General features: G+C 35.9%; 2 protein-coding genes across 3 annotated transcripts in view; both read left to right on the forward strand.

Moving 5' to 3' along the window:
• LOC142354773 (atos homolog protein A-like) overlaps positions 1-13,054 on the forward strand; it is a 28,526-nt gene extending 15,472 nt beyond the window's left edge. For both annotated transcript variants that reach the window (XM_075407157.1, XM_075407156.1), the window contains exons 2-6: positions 1,951-2,744; positions 3,052-3,290; positions 10,943-11,130; positions 11,583-11,717; positions 12,080-13,054. In XM_075407157.1, coding sequence (XP_075263272.1) covers positions 2,540-2,744; positions 3,052-3,290; positions 10,943-11,130; positions 11,583-11,717; positions 12,080-12,236 — 924 coding nt within the window. In that variant the 5' untranslated portion in view covers positions 1,951-2,539 and the 3' untranslated portion in view covers positions 12,237-13,054. The remainder of the gene's footprint in view (positions 1-1,950; positions 2,745-3,051; positions 3,291-10,942; positions 11,131-11,582; positions 11,718-12,079) is intronic.
• Positions 13,055-16,531: 3,477 nt separating this feature from the next.
• LOC142354295 (uncharacterized) overlaps positions 16,532-25,222 on the forward strand; it is a 32,304-nt gene continuing 23,613 nt past the window's right edge. Inside the window, exons 1-6 of the mRNA XM_075406558.1 lie at positions 16,532-16,728; positions 17,181-17,315; positions 17,678-17,798; positions 20,366-21,163; positions 21,488-21,606; positions 24,547-24,851. Of these exons, the coding sequence (XP_075262673.1) occupies positions 16,571-16,728; positions 17,181-17,315; positions 17,678-17,798; positions 20,366-21,163; positions 21,488-21,606; positions 24,547-24,851 (1,636 nt within the window). The 5' untranslated portion in view covers positions 16,532-16,570. The remainder of the gene's footprint in view (positions 16,729-17,180; positions 17,316-17,677; positions 17,799-20,365; positions 21,164-21,487; positions 21,607-24,546; positions 24,852-25,222) is intronic.

Genomic DNA, 25,222 nt, shown 5'->3' on the forward strand with positions numbered 1-25,222 from the left:
TTTATCAAGGATTTTTTTTATTAAAAACCAATGTTTTTTAAGATTTTTGAATTTTCTTGGTGCAAAAAATGTTGATTAATTTTTAAGTTTCGCCTCACTGTTCGTTCTTTTTGTCGGCTTGTTACCTAGTCTCGTTAAGAAAACTTTTCATCTGCTGTATAGTTAGTAAAAGGTAAACTTGTGTAGTTAAGGTTTTATCTGACTGCATTTTGACGTTGTTACCAGGTGCTTTTAAATTTAGATATTCATTTTTTGCCGCCAAAATTTTGTTGGTGCTATTTTTTTTCTAGTCTCTTCAATGTCAGGTCACGTTGGTGCTGTAATGAAGCATGGCATTAGTAATTCAATTAGTAGATAGAATGTGTAACGATTGTTTTAAACTCAAACATCTATTTTTGTTATCTCTTGATTTGGTTGACATTTTAGTCAAAAATGTAGATGAGCTCGGGTCGGAACATCATGTGCGAACGCACATTAACGAGCCGCCTTGTTGTCTTCCGTTTCCAATAAAGACGACAGTTTCAGGAAATAGGATAGAAAACAAATTAAAATTATTGAATTTTCGTACTTTGTTTTGTCGAGTTTTTCTTACTTTATTTTGTCGAGCCTGCTATCAACTTTTATGCCTCTGCAACTAGAGTATTTAGATCAATCGATTTTTCATACGTTTTTCTGCATAATGATGCGTAAGCATCCCAAATATCATCTTATACCCGAGAACAGTGATCTAAAAATTCATTTTTGCGATGTTGTTTGCAAAAATAGGGGCGATAATTACAAGTTAACGATCGGATTCAGATTTTTTTCATTATTAATTGTTTTCCTTTGTAATGTCTGTTTTTATATTTTTTGAATAGCTATAGGAACAAAACCTTGGTTTGAAAAACTGATCGAAGATCTTTTTTATGTCTGAATTTTTCATTAAATTTTTGACATTAGCATTGTTGAGTGTTCTTTTACTCAAAATAAAAATTTTAATCTTGATATTAAATTGCGAAATGAGATGAAAAAAGAGATTTCAGTTGTTTGTTTTTGAAATTGCTCTCTATCACCATTTGACTTTTCGAAACATTTTTAAAAAAAAACTGTATGCATAGAAGATGAAATGTAAGTTTATTTAATAGCAAATTTGATCTCTTAACGGTTTGATCCAAAAGGTATTATTTTTTTGTACTTTAAGCCATCTAGATAGGACCATGCTAAATAAACGCTGGCATCATGTGACGTAATAATTTTTAGTCATGGTATTTTTTAACTCAGTCATTTAATTTGTTTTTGTCGATTTTGATCTGTTGTCCTGTTTGCTCGCTGCAGTGCGCAAAAACAGCTGTTAGACGTTAGCTCTACATAGAATGATCTGGCCGTCATATTTTGTGGCTCCGAATTCTAAACAATGAAAGAAAGCGACCACTGGTTAAAGTTACAAAGTAATTGAGTTTATAATCTGAAGTTATAACTTCAACCAATTCTAGTTTAAATGCTGTCATGTTATAAATATATATCAAATGTTGTGTCGCTGTGTGTATATATGCATATTAGATTTAAGTTATATTACGCTTGAAGTTACTTTATGTGGTAAACTTTGCACCAGGATACGAAGCGAAGTTTGATATTTATAATGGTTTTTGCACGTGATTCCGAATGAACTGTTATAGTTCACTAGAGGGCGAAAGGGTACAAGCGTTATTTCAACTCGCTTGAGGGTCAGAATGTATTTCATTCCTTTTCGCTTGTTTCGAAACTTGCTCTGATTTCTCCTCAAGCTTCACTGTTTGATTTGACTCACTTGTGCTTGTGGTCATTCAGAATATTTATTGAATTGTTCACCTGGACTTAATACGTTACCATACCATACGTACCACACTGAAAATATCTATAGATTATTATATTTTTGTTATGCTCTAATAACCAGTAAAACTAAATTTGACCCTTTTGCTCTTGCTACTTCAGATTAAACTTCATAGCATGTTTTGGCATCGTCACCTCTAAGATTTGAAGACGCCGAACATTTGCTCAAAATAAATACGATCAAATAAACGAGAGGTCGGCAAACGCAATATTGAGATACCGTTTGGTGCATTTGCGGACGACAGGATATGGATTTGGTTCTGGATCTGGTTGCCAAAATGTCAGCGGTGTCAGAACTTTGCAATTTGGTTGGTCCGAGAGGTAGTCAAACTTCCCTAATGTCTGCATAGCAATTGGGAACTTGCTTTGCTGCGTTTTTTGGATACGAATAGTTTACAGGAACCTTTCGAAGCAGCGAAGTAAAAGTGAAAGCATCAAGGTCTAACGATTGACCTCGAACACAATTGGACCTCTGGACAACCATCGAGAGAAGCGAAGATATTAGCTCTACCCAAATACCTTGACATCGGGAAAGACCTCTAGATCTCTCGAAGGCTATATACATCTATACAAAGATATCTCTATCTCAACAATCGCCTCGGAAATCGCGCGACCTTGAGACTTGTCTGGAATACAAAAGCATTATCAAGTTGAAAACTCGAAAGACATAATTTCAAGAAAGTTGATCAAAATGCGTCTTGGCTTTCCTGATTCTATCAGTGATCAGTCCCGTACTGCAGGCAGAGGTCAAACTGCCGTGCAGCGATACCCACTTCAAAAAATGGAGAATTTGGAACAGAAGCAACCGAGGATAATTGGAGGAACATCTGTTCGACCTTCAAGTAGTGAAGTGACAATGAAGTTTGATGATGCTATGCCCGAACAGATGATGGAAGGTGAGTTTTTGAGTAAGATGTTTTCCTATTTTTTCCAATTATCATGTCAGTAGTTTAACCGAGGCAGGTCGAATTTCCAATGTGATCAGAAGCTTTCGAAGAACCAAAGATGCAGTAATTTTTGCTCATAGTTTAATAGGACTTGGGATTTGAAGTGAATCATATCGTTCTTTGTTATGATTCTATGACAATAGTGGGAATAAAACCCTACTTCCCCTCCCCGCGGCGCAGTCAAGTTGTTATAAACTGGGGTCATGAACGGACCGGGGGGGGGGTAGAATCGGTCCCAAGACTATTTCTGTTTCAGGCGTGAATACAAAAACTACAGCTGATTCAGTTCTCCAAAGGGCCGCTCTGATGGTATGCGAATCAAGGTGTCCGGCTAATCAGAACCAGGTGTTCTCATCCTCCGTTCCCTCGTCCAACTCTCCACAAAATATAGCTGTTCCTAATAAGACAGCTACAGGATACACCCAAGGAGAGCATTTCCCACAGGTGGATCAAAGGAAGAGATTCAATCATCAATGCTCCACTGAAAATTCAGAGGTTAGTGATTTCAAGGACGAGACACCTATATTTGGCGGTTGTTACTGGGAAGGTTGCAGCTCTTTAAGATCCAAGGAAAGCAAGATTTGGAAACCATAACTCAATATTATGTGAAGGTGACAAATTCCCAGTTCGACTAAAAATAATTGAATTCTTCTTAGTACAAATACACACATAAATTGAGGAATAATCAGGACGGCATCTACCACATACACGAGATGATGTGATGTCGTTTTAAGTTATAAAGCATTAAAACAAAGCACAATGACAAACAAAATCTTTAAACAAAGTGACAGATTTGCAAACTGTTCTGAGTTGCAGAGTAGAAATTTTGGCATAGGTCACTTGTTTGGGTGACCTCTTGCGAATCTTAGAGAAAATTTCGTTTTTTATAGCTGTGATATCGCAGTTCGTAGTTGAGCAGCGCTGCTATTGGCCTCTCTTGGTTATGTACGACTCGAATAGGAATATTGGTTTTCTTGAGGTTTTTTTTAACCGGAAGTAGTTTCCAGGCGGCGTTTTGACCTACAACGAAGTGAGTAAAAGTGCTTTTTGAACATTCTTTTTAAATAGCGGCCCTCATCTTCTCAATTGGCTACTATAGCAGCCCTAATTTTTTTTTACAATTCAAAGAACTTGAATTGTATTGGGTGCTGTCTTTTCTTCAAAAATCTGTTCTTTTTCGCGATTTTTGAAGTAAAAATTGGCGTAGTGATTTTGATAACGCCAGAACAGGAAATTGAGCAAACAAGCGAGTGGTTTTGCCGTGTGAATTTTTTTACTCTAATTTTAAAGTGGACTGAGAAAACGGATATTTTTGGTTTTTGAGAATTTTGGTTTTTGAGAAATTTTTTTTACATGCGGCAATTTTACTTTTTACTTTTTTCTCGTCTTTTTTATTGAATTTTTTTAGGAAATGGTTTTCAAAGTTTTTGCCAAGTCAATTCATGGTAGAGGTTTTTTGAAATGTTTCGGGACTTGTCCAGCTTCTTACTTCGTTTACAAAAATTGTTTGCTTTACCTCACTTTGTCGCTTTTTTGACATTTTACATGAAATTGACTTCTCCGGATTCGTTTCATTTTTAATAGCCGCACAGCGATAGCTGGGGCTATTATTGGCCTTATCTTGGTTTTTTTATTCCTTCGTCTTGATTTTTGTTACGACCATATGACGTCACAGCCACTTTTTGTTCATTCGTTCATGCAATTTCAACTAAATTGCTTGCGTGACGTCATTTTTCGCTCTTAGTGGAGCGAGTTTTCTTTGTTCATTCGCGTGATTAAATTTTTGGTCACACTTGACTTACCTCACTCTCAAAATTGACTTCCTCACTTTGAAATTGACTTTTATTTACTTTAATTCAAAGAGATAAGGTCAAATGGGTGTGTGTCGCAAATGGGTGTGTGTCACTCTAAATGAAGGTTTTTTGAGAGCAGCTAATAGAGGCAGCAAAAACTTACACAGATTTTAAATCAAAATATAACATATCAGCCTTCAATGAAAAGACGAATTTTTTTGGTCTCTCGTTTTTACTGTTTTTCTTGAGACTGCCGATCTACGAATCTATTGCGGCTATTTTCTGGCAATCTGCCAGCTATGTTTTTAATTTCTGAATCGCAATCGGGATTATGGAAATCAACGGCTGCTATCTTCCGGCAATCTGCAGGGTATCTTATTACATCATTCTTGATTCATTTTTTACTTTTGTTGGAGCGGGTTGGTTTCTTCGTGATTAAGTGTTTCGTCCCTTGCCTCACTCCCAAAAATACTTTTCTCACTCTGAAGAGAATTTTTCCTGCTTCAATTGAAGGAGATAAGGCAAACTGAGTATATATTCTAATTGGAGGTTTTTGAGGTCAGCTAATATAAACAACACATAGGTCATACCAAAATCAAAATATGGCATCGCAGTAATTTGTAAGAAAAAAATCTTTTTTCCTTGTTCTTTGCTGCTATTTTCTGGCAGTCTGTCAGCTATTGTTTTTTTAAATAGTTACTGTTTCTGTACAGTTTTCATCGTACTAAGTTTCCGGCTCAAACAGTATCCATTATCAGCTCTAATAGATTTCGTCGAGTCAGCTGCTTCGAATGAATGGAATTTTACACCCCGAGCTAAAGCAAGCAAAGTTTTACCAGATGGCACTAATTAAACAGGTATTTGAAACGACTGCAAAGCGCGCAAGTTCCCTAAGCTTTGGGATTTTGCTTATTTTTAATGTTATTTTGGTACTTTGCCGGTTTCTTCTTATTAGCACTGAAAGCAAACCCCGCTTAAGTACGTCCCGTATTATCTATGGTGTCGCGTTGTCCGAAATTGTTAAACAACGTCAGTTGATCAGAAAAAATAAGGTATTAGAGTTGTAACTCAAAAATGATGTATATGATTTATCTTTTTTTTTGGAAAAAGAAAGAATTAATTTCTCCAATGAATAATATACAATTTACTGCACAATATATTGAATTGGAGAGGACAGAAAACGGGGCTATAGACGCTCACTTCTCAGTCTACCCCTGAATTGAGTACAAATACGAGAACAATTAATATAATTCGAAAAGAAAAAAATATACAAATTAACACTGTTTGAGAGATAGGCACTGTGACACACAAATTAAAAATCAAATACAAATCTTGCGAGTTCGTGATTGCAAACTAAAAATGAGCACTTCAACATATGGCAAAAATTAGCAATTTCGCCTAACGTCTTCGATTCAAAGTCTGCAGGAATAATGTCTAGGTTTTTCAATTTATTGTATAACTTTGTTGCACAAAATTTGATTGAACAGCGTTCTATTTTTCTTTTGCATAAAGGTTGTTTGAGTAACTTAATTGCCGATCCCGTAATTTCTCTGTATACGGTATAAGGTACTAACAAGTCATTACAAAAATTTTTACAATGAAGGCCACTGATTGCTTTCAGAGAAAACTTAATCAATTCATACAGGTGCAGATCATAAACAGTCCATATCGAGTGCCTCCGGAATATGTCCTCATATGAATCGGTTCTTTTCTTGAAATAAATGGACTTTAGAATTTGTTCTCTGTAGAAGATAAATAGGCAGAAGCAAACAGTAACCACAGCAGCCATAGACTAAGACTCCATATTGAACAATAGGCCTAAAGTTTGATTCGTAATACTGTATCAACAGTTTCCTAGGCAAAAAACGTCTCAGTTTTGCGATAATACCGCATTGCCTACTTGACTTCTTTTTAACTTCTTCAATGTGACTTCCAAAAGAAAGCTTGGAATCAACAGGTATTGCTAAATACTTACAAACTGGTTCCTTTTTTCTTTCCCTCGGGTTAAAACAGAAACTGTCTGACGCATTAGCTGCTAAAGTGACACCCTTTGGTACCGTTTTATCTAAATTGAGCCACTAATTTATTTGAATTGAGCCACTTGCTAATATTCTTTAATTCTTGTTCAACTTCATTTACCTGCATTCCTACAGCAGTTGGATTTGTATCGTCTGCAAACAGAATAACATAAGCTTTTTGCAAACTAAAGGTAAATCATTTGGTGAATAAAAGAGGACCAGTAATAGATCCCCGTGATACACCACATTTAAGTTCTTGCCAGTTACACATAACTCCGTTTAAATGAAAACGCTTCACTCTATGCTCGAGGTATGATTCAAATCATTTTAATACCTTTCCTCTGATACCGTAACATTCTAGCTTCTTAATAATCATTTTGTGATCAATTGTATCAAAAGCTTTCCTCAGATCCAAAAAAAATTAAAAACGTTTCCTCTTTTAGAGACAGATCTCAATTTTTCCGCAAATTCAACAAGTGCATCATTTGTACGATGTTTGTTTCGAAATCCCAATTGTCTATGATAAAACAAAGAAAGTCTTTCAAAGTAAGAGTACACCCGATTTAACATAATTTTTTTTATAAACCTTGCTCCAAACAAGTAGTGAAATAGGCCTGTAATTATTGTCATCTAACTTTGAACCAGATTTTTGCAAAGGAAAAACTTTTGCTTTTTTAAGCTCTTGCGGCAATTCGCCCCTGTGCAACGAGAGATATTTTAAAAACGTAATGTACTCAATAGTTACAGGCGTTGACATTTTTACCAAATGATTATTAACAAAATCCTCACCAGAGGATGATTTATTATCCAAATTTGATATTACGTCTTTGACTTCCTCCTTTGTAACTTTTAAACAGAAACATCGATTGTTGACGTCTTACAACTTCCGGTTCATTTTCAGCACTGCGATGCTTGCTGATTTCAAACGCAAATTTGTCAAAAATAATTATTAAAGGCTCTTGTATTATCTTGATCATTCGGCTGACTAATACTGTTCGCCACTGTTCATTACTTTACCGCTACTTTAAATCGTTTATTAATTCATAGATTTGTCTTTTATTACCGCGGCAAGATAAATTTGTTTAAAAAGATGTATTTTTTGGCTGCAGAGCACTGTTTTTCAAAGCTGAATCTTAATCGTTTGAACTTTTCTAGCCAACTATTATCATCACTTCCTTTCCAATAACGATGAGCAATGTTCTTCTTATTTTTGAGATTTTGTTTGTTGCTGAACCATTTAGGATGTTTATGTTTCTCTCTACCCAGCTGTATTAAGGGAGCAAATCTGTCTGTAACATCCAAAAACACACTACTAATGGCATTGAACGCATTTGAAGGATTGTTTCACGTTGTTATTTTTTTGTTAATGCCAACTCTTTATCTAATTCATCTAAATAGCGTTTAACTTTTTCTGGATCTTTTGCAAACTTAGTATCTCTAAAAAGTCTCTATATGTTTTTGTTCGAACTCTCCAACTGAGTTGAATCGGGTAATGATCTGAGAAGCTTTGACGTAGCAGTACCTCGGTTTCAGAATCAGGTACATTTCGATAAATAAAGTGATCTTAGCATATTGAAATACTATGCGTTACTCTAGTTGGTTCGTTTACTCCGAATACAAAACCATTTGAAGCTATCATATTTATATAGTCGTTTACATAATGATTCTGCTCAAAAATGTTGATACTGAAGTCACTGCAGATAATAAAGGGTTTTGCATTGCTGCTCCATGACTCCAAGAACTCATGAAAAACCTTTAAAGTCCTCTTGGGCATGCTAGGTTTATTGTATATGACCGCTACAAAGAACCGTAAACTATTTGCTCTAATTTCGATAACAGCAGCTTTGTTGAGAGGATTTTTGTGTATTCTTATCAAATCATAATAACTTTTCAACTGTATCATAACACCACCACCCTTCGAACTTCTGTTTGTTAGTGCATACTGATGATAGCCAGTAACAAGTAAACTATTGACGTCATCGCCGCTGTTCAACCAAGTTTCGCTCAAACACTAACAGTCAGGCATTTTTTCGAGTCTGTGAATTAAAGTTTCTAGTTCACCGAAATTATTCTTTATAGATCTCACATTTAAATGAAGCACAAGTATACATGTGTATTTTTGGTTGTTATCTTTATGATGTTGAACTTGAATAGGAGTATTAGTTCCTTTAGGAACCATCGTTGTCATTCCGAAATGGACCGGAAATTTGTCCAGTCTCGTGAAATGAATTAAACTGTTTCGAAAATTTTTGGAAGCATTCCAACACGTCTCTCAAGCCGTATTTAAGATCTATCCCACCCTGGTAAATGTTGCTGATTTCATAGATTAAGCCATCTTGCCTGCATTCATAAAAATTTGTACCCTCTCTTGTCCCAGTTGAATTGACTCGTACATCACTTTTTATCATCCTCAGGAAGTTAAGCCTTGCTTTCGTTATATCTTCAAAAACACGAACATCAGACTCGTTTTTCTTGTTTCTAAGAACTCCATTTTTTGCCATACGTCGAGAAAATTGGACTATGACTGGTCTATTTTGGGTTCTAGTTGAAGCGGGAAGCCGGTGTGCAATTGAAATGTCGTTTGTTGTTACCGATACGTTTAGTATTCTCGCTAAATCTATGACAGCCGCTGTTGTTTGCTGGTAAGACTCCCTTTTTCCGCTCTGATGGCGTTCAGGCAAGTCCAGAAGTTTGATGTTTCTCTTCTGTTGTAATTTTCGAGAACTTCGGCTTCAGATAGCGCGATTAATTTAAGCTTTCTATTCTCAAAATTAGTTCGCAGCTGCATCTTCTTTCATTTGCTTCAACTTGTCTTCCTCAATCTCGTTTATTTTTGATCGAAGCTCCGATCGTATACTTTGGACTATCGTTGGAATCAAACTTCCTACCGCTTTTTGCACCCCGACTTAATTGCTTGGGTGATGTCTACATCATTGAAAGCGTTATCAGCTGGGCTTAGAACATTGCAGCCACGTTTGTTATTTGGTTTATCCAAGGAGTTTGGCATTGATATTTAAGAGTAGGGATTCTATCTTTATCAGATTTCTTTTCTACAGTGAACGACTCGGGCTGAGTATGATTAAGTACTTCGTTGTTCATTTTTGAGAAATAGCTGAAAGTCTTGATATGTTGAGGATTGATAGAGGTTAAAGATGTACTAAATGATGAAAAACCGCACAACAGATAATCAAAGATCAAGCACGTCGAGAAAAATAAATTAAGGCAACTCCCTGTAAATATCACTTCTCCGATCGTACCAAGATGAAATCTCAAATGCTACCGATCGGAGAAACTCAAAGAATTTGCTGAAGAGATGACGCACCATCATATTGCTGACGTGCCTCCAAATCGCCTTCACCCGTCTGTTTCTGCCTTTTCAACTTCTTATTAATTTCTGATTTTCGTGTTTGTGATATTGATCTCTTCTTCAAAGTTAATTGCCGTGAGTCCTTTTCGTGATTAATAACAATCGACAAAAAATTCAATTCTATATTAACGTCTCGATGTACTTTACGTAGTGCGTCTTTGAATCAGGTTAATTTCTGTTTGCGCTTAGATAATAGGTGTTTCTCTACTGAAATTATTGAACAAACTTTTGCGTTACACAGCTTTTCAAAAATATCTGGATTTCCAATTCGTGTATTGTACACAATCGCTCAAAAATGCTCTCCAATAAATGTCAATGTTTCCAATAATTGTTCAACAGTCTCTGGTGAGAAAATATTACTTCGCTGCCCACTTAGTGAGTTGCTTAACACATCATGCCATAAAATTAAATCTTTTCTCCGCTGAAGATTTCCACTTAATATCAAAAATTTTTTTGCGGTGAGATAGTATTTGGATTGAAACTCAGACCTGGTTTAGCAAAAGTTGATATCCGAATTTTCTTTTTCAACCAACTCGGAGATTTTTCCATAGCTTGGTATAGACAGCTGGCGCCAACAATAAATAAATACCATTGGGTTCTTTCAACGAAGGAAGCGAGCAGTTCAAATTCGTCTATTTAAACAAATTGATGACGGACAAAGATAACTTTCGATTCTTCCACCGGAATCTAAAATTCCTTATGAGCGGGGCTACCCAATAAAAATCCGGCCACTATCAACATGCAATAACTATTCAGGACAAAGCTGAAAATACAATTAAATAGCCTCCCGGGTACAATTGGAGACTATTTAATAAGTTTAGCAAAACAACTAGGCAACAATTTTTTGACAATTTTTTTGATATCCGTGAAAAGCAAGAGTTTTGAGCAGATGAGAGATTGTTACCTGTTTGTCCTCGAAATTTAGATACGAGTTGAATTCTTATATTCTTTTGAATTATATTGTTTTAGTGTGTGGGCAATTACCACAGACTGTGCGCGATGCGATCCATTCTGTCTTCGAATGCTCCCCTGATTGTAGAAGTGTGGCTATTTGCAGACTGTTGCTGCAACTTCACCAGTGAACAATTAAACTGGGAGAATCTATGTTGTGATGCGGTTCTCATTGAAGTGTGGACTTTCCAGAAGATTGTGAAACGGTCAGAGTTTGTTTCTCTCAATTTGTGAGATTGGATATGAATAATTGAAATGGGACTAAGAATTGAGGCGTAAATTGCATACGGTTTTGTAGCTGAAATAAGACTGATTCAAATTTCACTGCATATCGAATGTGAAGGCAAACATCAGAGAAAATTCTGGAATATACTGGAATAATTATGGGTCACAACTGTTATCTATAGCAAAAGTTTTGATGCCTCGATAATATCGCATCCTCGTATGCATTCCGCCGGGAACGTTTCCTGTCTGTGAGTTGTTTAATAAGCGTTTTAACCACATTAGCAGTGTATTAACTAATGAATGGGAGAATCGTGATTACCAGTTAAAAAGGTTTCCTTTTAAAACTATGGGTGCTGTAACTTTCCACAACCGTTCCATTTTTCTCCAGAAAATTCCAATATGATCCAATAAGTATCTTTCTTGCTTCTTCAAGGTGTGGTGAGTCGGTATCTGGAACGCTGGACGCAAATGCACTGTTCCAAGCCATCAGATCCCATCTGTCCTTTTCACAACTGGCTTCCTGGTTGGTCAGTAGTCGAGGTCAAAGTCCTAGCTCCATTCACTACAGGTTGGATTTTAATTTTCTCTCGAATTTTAAGTATAGTTGATTAGAATGTTATTCTGCTCCTAAATGTGGGTGGATTATTATCAATTTTCAATGTAACACAAACACCGTCTAAGAACCTAATAAACTTAATAAACCTTTTTACCTTAATAAACTCAGTTCTACAAATTCTCCGCGTTTGCTTTTCAACAATCTAGCTCCTACATAGTCTAATCTACATGCATGTACTGCTGCTTCACTACGCAAGGAAAAACAGATATATGTAAACCCTATTGTCTGAGCTTTGTTTTTTTTGTTCAGATCTATTTTTTTGTCGTATTTCAAACTTATTAAATTGATTTATAAATTACTGGTGTTCTTTGCAGGTTGTGCCCGGGTGGAGATGTTCTGTCTCCCAGCTCCAAAGTGACTCAGAGAAGTTTCCACTTCCACTCTTTCCCCTCCTGTGTCCCGCAACCCAAATCTGAATTCCTTCTATCCGCTCAGGTAGGCGAAGGCAGTCTTTTCGAGCTTAGCATTTAGCGTTACATAAGGATGAATTGCGCTTCATTGTTCACTCTACGAACATCGCTTCATTGGACTCGAAAATCGGAACATTAGATTAAATGGAATCATGGGAAAACCATTGTGATCTGTTATTACGCGATTGTGTTGAAAGAAGAGAAAAAGAAACACAAAACTGACCACTCAAAAAACGTTTAAGAAAACGCATATTGTCCAACAAACAAAACGTCAGTGACAAATCCAATAAATAGGTATGTTATTTTTTGAAATACAAGAAATTGGACGGAACCTCTCAATAAAGAAAATAAAGTTAAAAGTTGACGAAAAGAACAACAAAACCTGAAAAATTTGAAAAAAATTGAAAATATAAATAAACTTTCAGACTATTCGCTATAAACTGAAAGTTTTGGGTAACGTCATTCATTCAATCTTCAATTACAAGCTTATGCGACCGGTCAGCAATTTGCGGCTACCTAAAAAACAAAAAACAAGAAAAAACATCAAATTCAAGAAAAAAATTGAGCGAGAAAAGTGTCGGAGGCATTAAAAAGTGAATTTTTCAATTAAAACTTTTCTAGTTTTAAATAGTTTTTTTAAACAGCAATGGGAGTCTTCTGTTTTAACAATATAGCTTCAAAAAAATTACCAAATATGAACAAATATATTAGAACCACGAAATTTTTGAAAAAACTCGTAGTATCAACGCCATAAAATTCAATAGCTTTCAACGGAAGCCAATGAATACGCTAAATTGATGGGACGACAAAGGTTGTTTGCTTTTCATACCTCATCAATAAACCATTACAACACGTCATTGACTATGAAAACAACAACGAATACAGGCAAAACCAAAAAGTTCATTAGAGAAGTGCCTGAAGAAAGTGTCAAAGCAAATTAAATCATTAGCTCTACTCTGAAAACTTTAATTATGATCAATTGAACGTCTTCTCTAAACCTTTTCAGTCGGCTGACTAATACTGTTCGCCACTGTTCATTACTTTACCGCTACTTTAAATCGTTTATTAATTCATAGATTTGTCTTTTATTACCGCGGCAAGATAAATTTGTTTAAAAAGATGTATTTTTTGGCTGCAGAGCACTGTTTTTCAAAGCTGAATCTTAATCGTTTGAACTTTTCTAGCCAACTATTATCATCACTTCCTTTCCAATAACGATGAGCAATGTTCTTCTTATTTTTGAGATTTTGTTTGTTGCTGAACCATTTAGGATGTTTATGTTTCTCTCTACCCAGCTGTATTAAGGGAGCAAATCTGTCTGTAACATCCAAAAACACACTACTAATGGCATTGAACGCATTTGAAGGATTGTTTCACGTTGTTATTTTTTTGTTAATGCCAACTCTTTATCTAATTCATCTAAATAGCGTTTAACTTTTTCTGGATCTTTTGCAAACTTAGTATCTCTAAAAAGTCTCTATATGTTTTTGTTCGAACTCTCCAACTGAGTTGAATCGGGTAATGATCTGAGAAGCTTTGACGTAGCAGTACCTCGGTTTCAGAATCAGGTACATTTCGATAAATAAAGTGATCTTAGCATATTGAAATACTATGCGTTACTCTAGTTGGTTCGTTTACTCCGAATACAAAACCATTTGAAGCTATCATATTTATATAGTCGTTTACATAATGATTCTGCTCAAAAATGTTGATACTGAAGTCACTGCAGATAATAAAGGGTTTTGCATTGCTGCTCCATGACTCCAAGAACTCATGAAAAACCTTTAAAGTCCTCTTGGGCATGCTAGGTTTATTGTATATGACCGCTACAAAGAACCGTAAACTATTTGCTCTAATTTCGATAACAGCAGCTTTGTTGAGAGGATTTTTGTGTATTCTTATCAAATCATAATAACTTTTCAACTGTATCATAACACCACCACCCTTCGAACTTCTGTTTGTTAGTGCATACTGATGATAGCCAGTAACAAGTAAACTATTGACGTCATCGCCGCTGTTCAACCAAGTTTCGCTCAAACACTAACAGTCAGGCATTTTTTCGAGTCTGTGAATTAAAGTTTCTAGTTCACCGAAATTATTCTTTATAGATCTCACATTTAAATGAAGCACAAGTATACATGTGTATTTTTGGTTGTTATCTTTATGATGTTGAACTTGAATAGGAGTATTAGTTCCTTTAGGAACCATCGTTGTCATTCCGAAATGGACCGGAAATTTGTCCAGTCTCGTGAAATGAATTAAACTGTTTCGAAAATTTTTGGAAGCATTCCAACACGTCTCTCAAGCCGTATTTAAGATCTATCCCACCCTGGTAAATGTTGCTGATTTCATAGATTAAGCCATCTTGCCTGCATTCATAAAAATTTGTACCCTCTCTTGTCCCAGTTGAATTGACTCGTACATCACTTTTTATCATCCTCAGGAAGTTAAGCCTTGCTTTCGTTATATCTTCAAAAACACGAACATCAGACTCGTTTTTCTTGTTTCTAAGAACTCCATTTTTTGCCATACGTCGAGAAAATTGGACTATGACTGGTCTATTTTGGGTTCTAGTTGAAGCGGGAAGCCGGTGTGCAATTGAAATGTCGTTTGTTGTTACCGATACGTTTAGTATTCTCGCTAAATCTATGACAGCCGCTGTTGTTTGCTGGTAAGACTCCCTTTTTCCGCTCTGATGGCGTTCAGGCAAGTCCAGAAGTTTGATGTTTCTCTTCTGTTGTAATTTTCGAGAACTTCGGCTTCAGATAGCGCGATTAATTTAAGCTTTCTATTCTCAAAATTAGTTCGCAGCTGCATCTTCTTTCATTTGCTTCAACTTGTCTTCCTCAATCTCGTTTATTTTTGATCGAAGCTCCGATCGTATACTTTGGACTATCGTTGGAATCAAACTTCCTACCGCTTTTTGCACCCCGACTTAATTGCTTGGGTGATGTCTACATCATTGAAAGCGTTATCAGCTGGGCTTAGAACATTGCAGCCACGTTTGTTATTTGGTTTATCCAAGGAGTTTGGCATTGATATTTAAGAGTAGGGATTCTATCTTTATCAGATTTCTTTTCTACAGTGAACGACTCGGGCTGAGTATGATTAAGTACTTCGTTGTTCATTTTTGAGAAATAGCTGAAAGTCTTGATATGTTGAGGATTGATAGAGGTTAAAGATGTACTAAATGATGAAAAACCGCACAACAGATAATCAAAGATCAAGCACGTCGAGAAAAATAAATTAAGGCAACTCCCTGTAAATATCACTTCTCCGATCGTACCAAGATGAAATCTCAAATGCTACCGATCGGAGAAACTCAAAGAATTTGCTGAAGAGATGACGCACCATCATATTGCTGACGTGCCTCCAAATCGCCTTCACTCGTCTGTTTCTGCCTTTTCAACTTCTTATTAATTTCTGATTTTCGTGTTTGTGATATTGATCTCTTCTTCAAAGTTAATTGCCGTGAGTCCTTTTCGTGATTAATAACAATCGACAAAAAATTCAATTCTATATTAACGTCTCGATGTACTTTACGTAGTGCGTCTTTGAATCAGGTTAATTTCTGTTTGCGCTTAGATAATAGGTGTTTCTCTACTGAAATTATTGAACAAACTTTTGCGTTACACAGCTTTTCAAAAATATCTGGATTTCCAATTCGTGTATTGTACACAATCGCTCAAAAATGCTCTCCAATAAATGTCAATGTTTCCAATAATTGTTCAACAGTCTCTGGTGAGAAAATATTACTTCGCTGCCCACTTAGTGAGTTGCTTAACACATCATGCCATAAAATTAAATCTTTTCTCCGCTGAAGATTTCCACTTAATATCAAAAGTTTTTTTGCGGTGAGATAGTATTTGGATTGAAACTCAGACCTGGTTTAGCAAAAGTTGATATCCGAATTTTCTTTTTCAACCAACTCGGAGATTTTTCCATAGCTTGGTATAGACAGCTGGCGCCAACAATAAATAAATACCATTGGGTTCTTTCAACGAAGGAAGCGAGCAGTTCAAATTCGTCTATTTAAACAAATTGATGACGGACAAAGATAACTTTCGATTCTTCCACCGGAATCTAAAATTCCTTATGAGCGGGGCTACCCAATAAAAATCCGGCCACTATCAACATGCAATAACTATTCAGGACAAAGCTGAAAATACAATTAAATAGCCTCCCGGGTACAATTGGAGACTATTTAATAAGTTTAGCAAAACAACTAGGCAACAATTTTTTGACAATTTTTTTGATATCCGTGAAAAGCAAGAGTTTTGAGCAGATGAGAGATTGTTACCTGTTTGTCCTCGAAATTTAGATACGAGTTGAATTCTTATATTCTTTTGAATTATATTGTTTTAGTGTGTGGGCAATTACCACAGACTGTGCGCGATGCGATCCATTCTGTCTTCGAATGCTCCCCTGATTGTAGAAGTGTGGCTATTTGCAGACTGTTGCTGCAACTTCACCAGTGAACAATTAAACTGGGAGAATCTATGTTGTGATGCGGTTCTCATTGAAGTGTGGACTTTCCAGAAGATTGTGAAACGGTCAGAGTTTGTTTCTCTCAATTTGTGAGATTGGATATGAATAATTGAAATGGGACTAAGAATTGAGGCGTAAATTGCATACGGTTTTGTAGCTGAAATAAGACTGATTCAAATTTCACTGCATATCGAATGTGAAGGCAAACATCAGAGAAAATTCTGGAATATACTGGAATAATTATGGGTCACAACTGTTATCTATAGCAAAAGTTTTGATGCCTCGATAATATCGCATCCTCGTATGCATTCCGCCGGGAACGTTTCCTGTCTGTGAGTTGTTTAATAAGCGTTTTAACCACATTAGCAGTGTATTAACTAATGAATGGGAGAATCGTGATTACCAGTTAAAAAGGTTTCCTTTTAAAACTATGGGTGCTGTAACTTTCCACAACCGTTCCATTTTTCTCCAGAAAATTCCAATATGATCCAATAAGTATCTTTCTTGCTTCTTCAAGGTGTGGTGAGTCGGTATCTGGAACGCTGGACGCAAATGCACTGTTCCAAGCCATCAGATCCCATCTGTCCTTTTCACAACTGGCTTCCTGGTTGGTCAGTAGTCGAGGTCAAAGTCCTAGCTCCATTCACTACAGGTTGGATTTTAATTTTCTCTCGAATTTTAAGTATAGTTGATTAGAATGTTATTCTGCTCCTAAATGTGGGTGGATTATTATCAATTTTCAATGTAACACAAACACCGTCTAAGAACCTAATAAACTTAATAAACCTTTTTACCTTAATAAACTCAGTTCTACAAATTCTCCGCGTTTGCTTTTCAACAATCTAGCTCCTACATAGTCTAATCTACATGCATGTACTGCTGCTTCACTACGCAAGGAAAAACAGATATATGTAAACCCTATTGTCTGAGCTTTGTTTTTTTTGTTCAGATCTATTTTTTTGTCGTATTTCAAACTTATTAAATTGATTTATAAATTACTGGTGTTCTTTGCAGGTTGTGCCCGGGTGGAGATGTTCTGTCTCCCAGCTCCAAAGTGACTCAGAGAAGTTTCCACTTCCACTCTTTCCCCTCCTGTGTCCCGCAACCCAAATCTGAATTCCTTCTATCCGCTCAGGTAGGCGAAGGCAGTCTTTTCGAGCTTAGCATTTAGCGTTACATAAGGATGAATTGCGCTTCATTGTTCACTCTACGAACATCGCTTCATTGGACTCGAAAATCGGAACATTAGATTAAATGGAATCATGGGAAAACCATTGTGATCTGTTATTACGCGATTGTGTTGAAAGAAGAGAAAAAGAAACACAAAACTGACCACTCAAAAAACGTTTAAGAAAACGCATATTGTCCAACAAACAAAACGTCAGTGACAAATCCAATAAATAGGTATGTTATTTTTTGAAATACAAGAAATTGGACGGAACCTCTCAATAAAGAAAATAAAGTTAAAAGTTGACGAAAAGAACAACAAAACCTGAAAAATTTGAAAAAAATTGAAAATATAAATAAACTTTCAGACTATTCGCTATAAACTGAAAGTTTTGGGTAACGTCATTCATTCAATCTTCAATTACAAGCTTATGCGACCGGTCAGCAATTTGCGGCTACCTAAAAAACAAAAAACAAGAAAAAACATCAAATTCAAGAAAAAAATTGAGCGAGAAAAGTGTCGGAGGCATTAAAAAGTGAATTTTTCAATTAAAACTTTTCTAGTTTTAAATAGTTTTTTTAAACAGCAATGGGAGTCTTCTGTTTTAACAATATAGCTTCAAAAAAATTACCAAATATGAACAAATATATTAGAACCACGAAATTTTTGAAAAAACTCGTAGTATCAACGCCATAAAATTCAATAGCTTTCAACGGAAGCCAATGAATACGCTAAATTGATGGGACGACAAAGGTTGTTTGCTTTTCATACCTCATCAATAAACCATTACAACACGTCATTGACTATGAAAACAACAACGAATACAGGCAAAACCAAAAAGTTCATTAGAGAAGTGCCTGAAGAAAGTGTCAAAGCAAATTAAATCATTAGCTCTACTCTGAAAACTTTAATTATGATCAATTGAACGTCTTCTCTAAACCAATGGGAACTATCAGTATTAGGATAATGTGATAGTATTTCAAAAGGAACCAAAAATCCGAAAAAGTATCCAAAAATTAAAATTTTTTGAAAACCCGTGGCATTGTAGTATGAAAACTATTAATTAGAAGATAAAACCGGAAACCAGATTAGCGTTCTATGCAGTTGCAAAGAGGGGGGTCCTATCAACACTGAGACTGACTAACAGTTTACGAAAAAAGTTCAAGATTGGTTAATGTTTAAAAAAAATTTTCGAAAAATTATTCAATAGCTTTCAACGGAAGTCTATAAAAACACTCAGATATGCCGTGATGGGAGGAAAAGGATATTTTTCATGCATAGTTAATCAATTAAGCATCGCAATAAGTCTTATAACTATGAAAACAACAACAAAAACAGGTAAAAACCAAAAATTCAGTAGAGAAGTGCGAGAAGAAATTGTTGAAGCCATTCAAACCATAAGCTTTTCTCTGAATATTTTAGCAGTGATCCACTGAACGTATTTTCTAAAACAATGGGAGCTATCAACATTTGGATAATGTGATATGAGTTCAAAAGTAACCAATAATACAAAAATAACCACAAAAATTAAAAAAAAATTGAGATCCCGTGTCATTGAAGTCATATATCCAATATTTAGTAGATAAAACCGCTTACCAGATAAGAATCGGTTGCAGTAGGAAAAAAGAGGGTCCTTTCATTACTGAGACTGACTTACAGTTCACGAAAATAAGTTTATGATTGGTTAATGTTCAAAAAAATTTTCGAAAAATTATTAAATTCTTAACAGCCAATAGCTGTCCACTCAAAGCGCTAAATATGTTCCCTTAATGCTCATTACGGAACATATTGCACCTTTATTCAATAAATTCGCGCCATAGGACTCCAAAGAATTAGTAAATCCTCAAAAAGAAAATCACATTTTCATTTTAAACTACGAAAACTCAGTGTCGAAGCAAAAAAAAAAACATGAGCATTTCCTTGAAAACGAATTTTTTTTGTTCATTGGGCTTCATTTAACCGTAAATGAGGTTTTTTGTTAACAGAACCTCAATATGAAAAGACTGGTCTCTAGGTATTTTTTTAAAAAAAAAACAAATAAAAACTGAAAAGGTTTCTAAAACAAGAGCTCTCAAACAGAATTCTTTTTTTTTGATAGTGAACATCCCTATGAGACCAGAACGAGTCTTTTTTATTGCCTTCAGTCTATTAGGAACACACAATTGGTTCATTTTGCGGCATGAAATGTAAATTTGAAATACTATTTTTATAGAAAATATCTTAATTTGAAGAAAAATTACAGTAAAAGTGAACAAAATCATGCCAAATATCCCATGTTCACACAAAACTTCAATCTTCGATAAATCCTCGAAAAAAAAACAAAATTCAAAAAAATCTTTTTAATTTTGAATTTTGCGCTGGAAGAGCTTTTTTTATGATACCACTCACATTTCTCTACGATGAATATATCGATCGGCCAAAATTCACAGAACAAATAAAACCCATTTGAGTATATAGTTCCTCCAGTATATAGTTCACAAGTAGGGCGGAACAATAAAAATCGGGCTCATATATAAAAAGCAATTTGTTTTCAGGTACATTTTCTGAAACGCGACATCTATCCCAATGGAGCGCCCAATATCAAATGTAAACTACACTCCAATAACTACACCGACTCAGGAATCCAAGATACAGACTACCTTGCATCCTCCCCGGACACCTCCACCCTAAAATCTAGAGGTGCAGCTCCTAGACATCATGATTCCTGGTCAAAATCTGAGGAATCGGTTTTGAAGAACAAGTTGAAAGAGAAAATACAACAGTCTCAATCCCAGCCAAGGGAAGCTTCGTGTAGTTCGGACTTGTCCAGCAGTCCCGAAAGTGTTATTTGTGGAATTATTCCTGATAGCAAGAGGCCGTACGAGCGACCTAGCGAGATGGTGAAGCCGATTCAACCGGTGAGAAAGAAGGAATCTTCACAGAGTCCAAAATGGTATGATAAACCTCAAATTTTGACCGACCGGAACAACGAAAAGAAAGAAGCATCAACTGGTGCTGATTCGAAAACAGTAAAAATTGACCCTAGTACAAAGCTTCGCGGTGGATTTGCGAGCTTCAACTCAAAGTTTCGGGGTGGTAAAAACGGGAACAAGAAACCTTTTGGAAAACTTTTTGGCGGATTTTCAACTAAACTTGGATCAGGTAGTGGCGACGTCGGTCATAATGACGTAATGCAATGTGAAAATGTGGGCGTTGATGAAGTAATTGGGTTGGAAGAAGATGAAGGGAGCGATGTGGGTGGCGAAAGTGACAATAGCAGCCTGTCTGATTACCAGGACTACCTTAGCGAGACGTTGCGGTTCAACCGAAACCAGCAATGGAAAGAAAGCAGTGTTAGTATTGAAAATAGTGAAATATTTCTTGCAGTCACGCGAAAATTAAAAAAAGTGATTCAAGTTTCAAGTTAACAAATATTACAATAGTTATGCTATCTGATGACAGATCGTGCTATTGCATTTACGATGATGCAAAATCTGAAGAAATATTAATTTCACCTCAAAAAGAGATACTCAAAATATTCGGATGCAAATTTATACCAATTTGCTGCAGTAACTTTTTAAAAACCATTGCTGTACTAATTATGATATAACCGCATTTTACTATTATTGTAAAGAAAGTTCAAAATGTGGGTCCTGTAATGCTACTTATTATTTCAGGAAATCGAGGACATTATTTCGAAGAGTGATGAAGTGTCGAGTAGTAAGGAACAGTCTCCAAAGCCACGAAGAGGAGACCCAGCTATTCTCGTATCAAAAATGGAAAGGGATGTCGTCAGGTCAGTGCTCAGAAAAAATTTAAGTTGTTAAATGAAAAAGCGGATATATACTGTTTCGAGGAACAGCAGTACTCGGGTTAAAAACTATGTAGTCATATAGCGCGTATATGTTTAAAATTGTATGCCCTCTAAGGTGTATCCAATAAATCAAACGCCTATTATTCAAGAGTGTTTCTTTTTTATCTTAGGTTTGTTTAATAGCCGGAAAGCGATAGCCTAGGCTATTATTGGCCTTCTCTTTGTTTTTTTAAAATTCAAAGATTTTGATTTTTATTGGTATCTTTTTTGAAAGATCTGTGCACACATTGTCATGATTTTTGAAGTCAAATTGAAGATATTTTTGGTCACACCGAAACAGGACGTGGAGAGAAAAAGTGAGTGGCTTGGCGGCGTGAACTTTTTCGCTCTAATTTTGAGAGCAGAATGAGAAAACGGTGTTTGAACAGAAGTTCGCTTTCTCGCTTTTTTATTCACATGCCGCATTTTGACAATGATTTTTGCTGTTTTTTTTATAGCTGCGAAGCTGTTAGCTGAGCGAAGCTATATTGCGGTGCTCTTGGTTTTTTTTGTTTCGTCGTCTGACGCTCTTGTTTCGTTTTACATTTGTTCACACAGCAAAGCTGAAAAAGTCGAATTTTCTGAATTACTTTTTCCTCACACTAACGGAATTTGCGCGCGTGACGTCATTTCTCACTCGCTTTAGCAAAAGTTTTTAGGTTATTTGCGTGATTAGATTTTGATCATACGTGACTTACCTCACTCAATAAAATGACTTGCACTTTAAAACTTAAGTTTTATTTGAATTTGTTTAAGGTCAAAGGAACTCATCTGTGCAGTAAAGGTCCCTAATAAGAGGCTTGCGTGGAATGAATATTAACAAGCTTTACTAATTTATCGCTGAATGTTTTTTAGCCTAGTTTTTTGAGCGGCGTCGATTTTTTTTCAGTTTAGATCTGTATCTGTTTCTATCTCTATTATATGGCACGCAGGTCTATTCTTTCGCAGCTATTCCGGCAATCCGCAGGCTATGTTTGATTTTTTTTTTCAAAATTGATTTTCCAATTGATTCATATTCCATTCGAGGTCTAATTTTTTGTTTAGTCAATGAAAATTCTTTGAATTGTTATTCAAGACTTGACCTGCTGTTTTATCATTTCGTCAAGATTTTTGTTACAAACATATGACGTCACAATCACTTCAAATCTGCACTTCAAATTTCATTCGTTCGTGCATGCGATTTAAACTGTAATGCGTGCGTGACGTCATTTGTCACTATTAGCGGAGAGTTTTTTTGTTAAATTGAGTGATTAAGTTTTTGGTCACACGTGACTTACTCACTCTCAAAAATGACTTCCGAACTCTGAAATTTATTTTTCTTTACTTTAATCAATGAGACAAGGTCAAGTGAGCTCTTGTCACTGTAATTGAAGGGTTTTTGAGGGCAACTAATAGACGCAGCAGAAAGTTAAACAGATTCTTAATCAAAATATAATATCTTAGCATTTAAAATTTACAGATCTACAAAGCTAGTGCGACTATTTTCTGGCAATCTGCCAGCAATTTTTTGTTTCCCTCTTTCGCGCTGTTCGCTTTTTAAAAATCATTTTCACGTTTAACTTCCGACTTACCTCACTCTCTCTATTTTATGACGCTTTCGTACTCGACATAAATGAACTCGACATAGTGAAGTTTTTATCAGGTAAAAAAAGCAAAATCCGAAGAAACTGATAAATTGATTCCCCATATGTATGCGATGCGATGGTGAATGAGTGACATTGTTTTATCATTTAATGAGGTAAATTCCTGTAAAAACAAGTTATCAATATCAATTAATGTTATAGGATTCCACATTTTAATCGCGGACTTTGAAAGGTAGATTGATATCGTTTTGTGTTATGTCTGTTTTTAGCGCTGTAACTCGACAAATTCGACTGCTCTGAATAGACAGCAGTTTACTGTTAACTCTGAGATCAGAATTGAGCTATAGTTTTTAAAAGTTGCAGTTGTAACGTTCAATAAGCTCTATTAACATCATTTGAAAGGAAAGTTATGCACCCTATAAGTGCAGTTCATCCGACGTAGTCAGTTGTGTTCTAGGTCCTTCCGGTATTTTTATCCAATTTTAGAGAATCCGCTGTATAATCTCGGAAATTTTCAGTTGTGCTCGAACAAAGTTTGAAGCAATTACTGTAGCTGCGTGTGTCTTTAAATCATTGTTTTTGCTTATTTTTTTCAATTCTACGAGTAGGTAGCGCTTGACTGCTTTGTTTGCTTAATCTAAATTGCGCACTGGTGCACAGTTTTAAGCAACTGAACTAGAGTGGGGGTAGTTTGCTACTAAAAGTCAAATGGAAAGTGAGCCAAAATTGGTTTGATTTTTTCCTCTTTCTATCTTACTAGTGGTCTTTATAAGCCCTCGGCTCATGCAGGCCTGAAATAAAATTGGGTGTATGTCAATCGGTCGAAATTAATCTTCCGACATTATTCGGTTATGTTGACAATCTGTTACTATTAAGCAAGGAGTTATAGGTTCAAAAAGAGCTCTCTAAAATAAGTTTGATCTGTTTAATTACTCTCGAACGAAGTTTGGAGCAATCTTTGTAATCGTGTGTGTCTTTTTTTACAAAATTTTTACTAGACGGTTTTCTTCTCGAACATTCTTTCGATTTCACCTTTTCACGCTGGAAATCTTAATTTTTGCGTTATCTAAATTGCTCTTATTCAGAAATTGAGTCTGATGGCAGTTTGGTAAGTGCTGAAGTCTAGTACACCCGAACTCACGGGTTTGAACCGCTCCCTAGTCGGGTTTTTTCACCCGTAAAAATTATCTAGGCTACAGCCCCCTCTGAAACAAATTGCCCCGCCTGTCGCGCGAGAGCAGTTTGTCCGATGCTAGTCGGTTGATATTGATTCACTTGAAGTTAGTTTTGCATTTTTCAGCCCAGTGAATCTGGAGCTGGAATGCAGTTTGGAAAATCTTTGCCTTCAATTCCAAATGCAATCTCTATCTTCACATAGTTTGTCAACTGGTGACGCTCCTTTGCTTGACAATGATGATGAGCGACCTGTGACTAGCAGCACTTGTTACTCTGACGAGGGGTTCGCCTTGAGTAACCAGTTGCGAGATGTCATTATGGCCAAAAAGGTTTCAGAAGATCAGAGGAGCGACTCGGAAAGTATTCCGAATCTGAGAGGAGACGAAAGCAACACAAAGAGAAGATTGTTTACAGTGGATTCGAATGCAGGTTAGCTATAAATAATGAAATTGAAAAATTGTCTAGCTTCAAATTGAAAGAATGCCTTGGAAAGTTCTCGTATCAACTGTAAGAGATATTATTTGGTTCTGCTAGTTGATATTATGTATATCCTGACATTTTTTTATTAATCTGAAACAATTGTTCTATGGAATTGGAACCCGTTCTTCTGTTTGCCCCCCCCCACCACACGCTTTTTGCGCTTATCGTCTAAAACTTGTTCTTTGAAGTTTGCTGATTAATTGCTCTCGAAAGCAGTTTGTAAGATTTATAATAAAGCTGCTGTTTTTTTAAATGCTGCGATTTTTCGTTTGATCGATTTTCAGTCTGACCTTTTTAACTTCCGGTTGATTTTTTTTCCT

The sequence above is a fragment of the Convolutriloba macropyga genome, chromosome 15, assembly GCF_964194025.1.
Source record: "Convolutriloba macropyga chromosome 15, txConMacr16.3, whole genome shotgun sequence".
Classification (NCBI taxonomy): Eukaryota; Metazoa; Xenacoelomorpha; order Acoela; family Convolutidae; genus Convolutriloba; species Convolutriloba macropyga.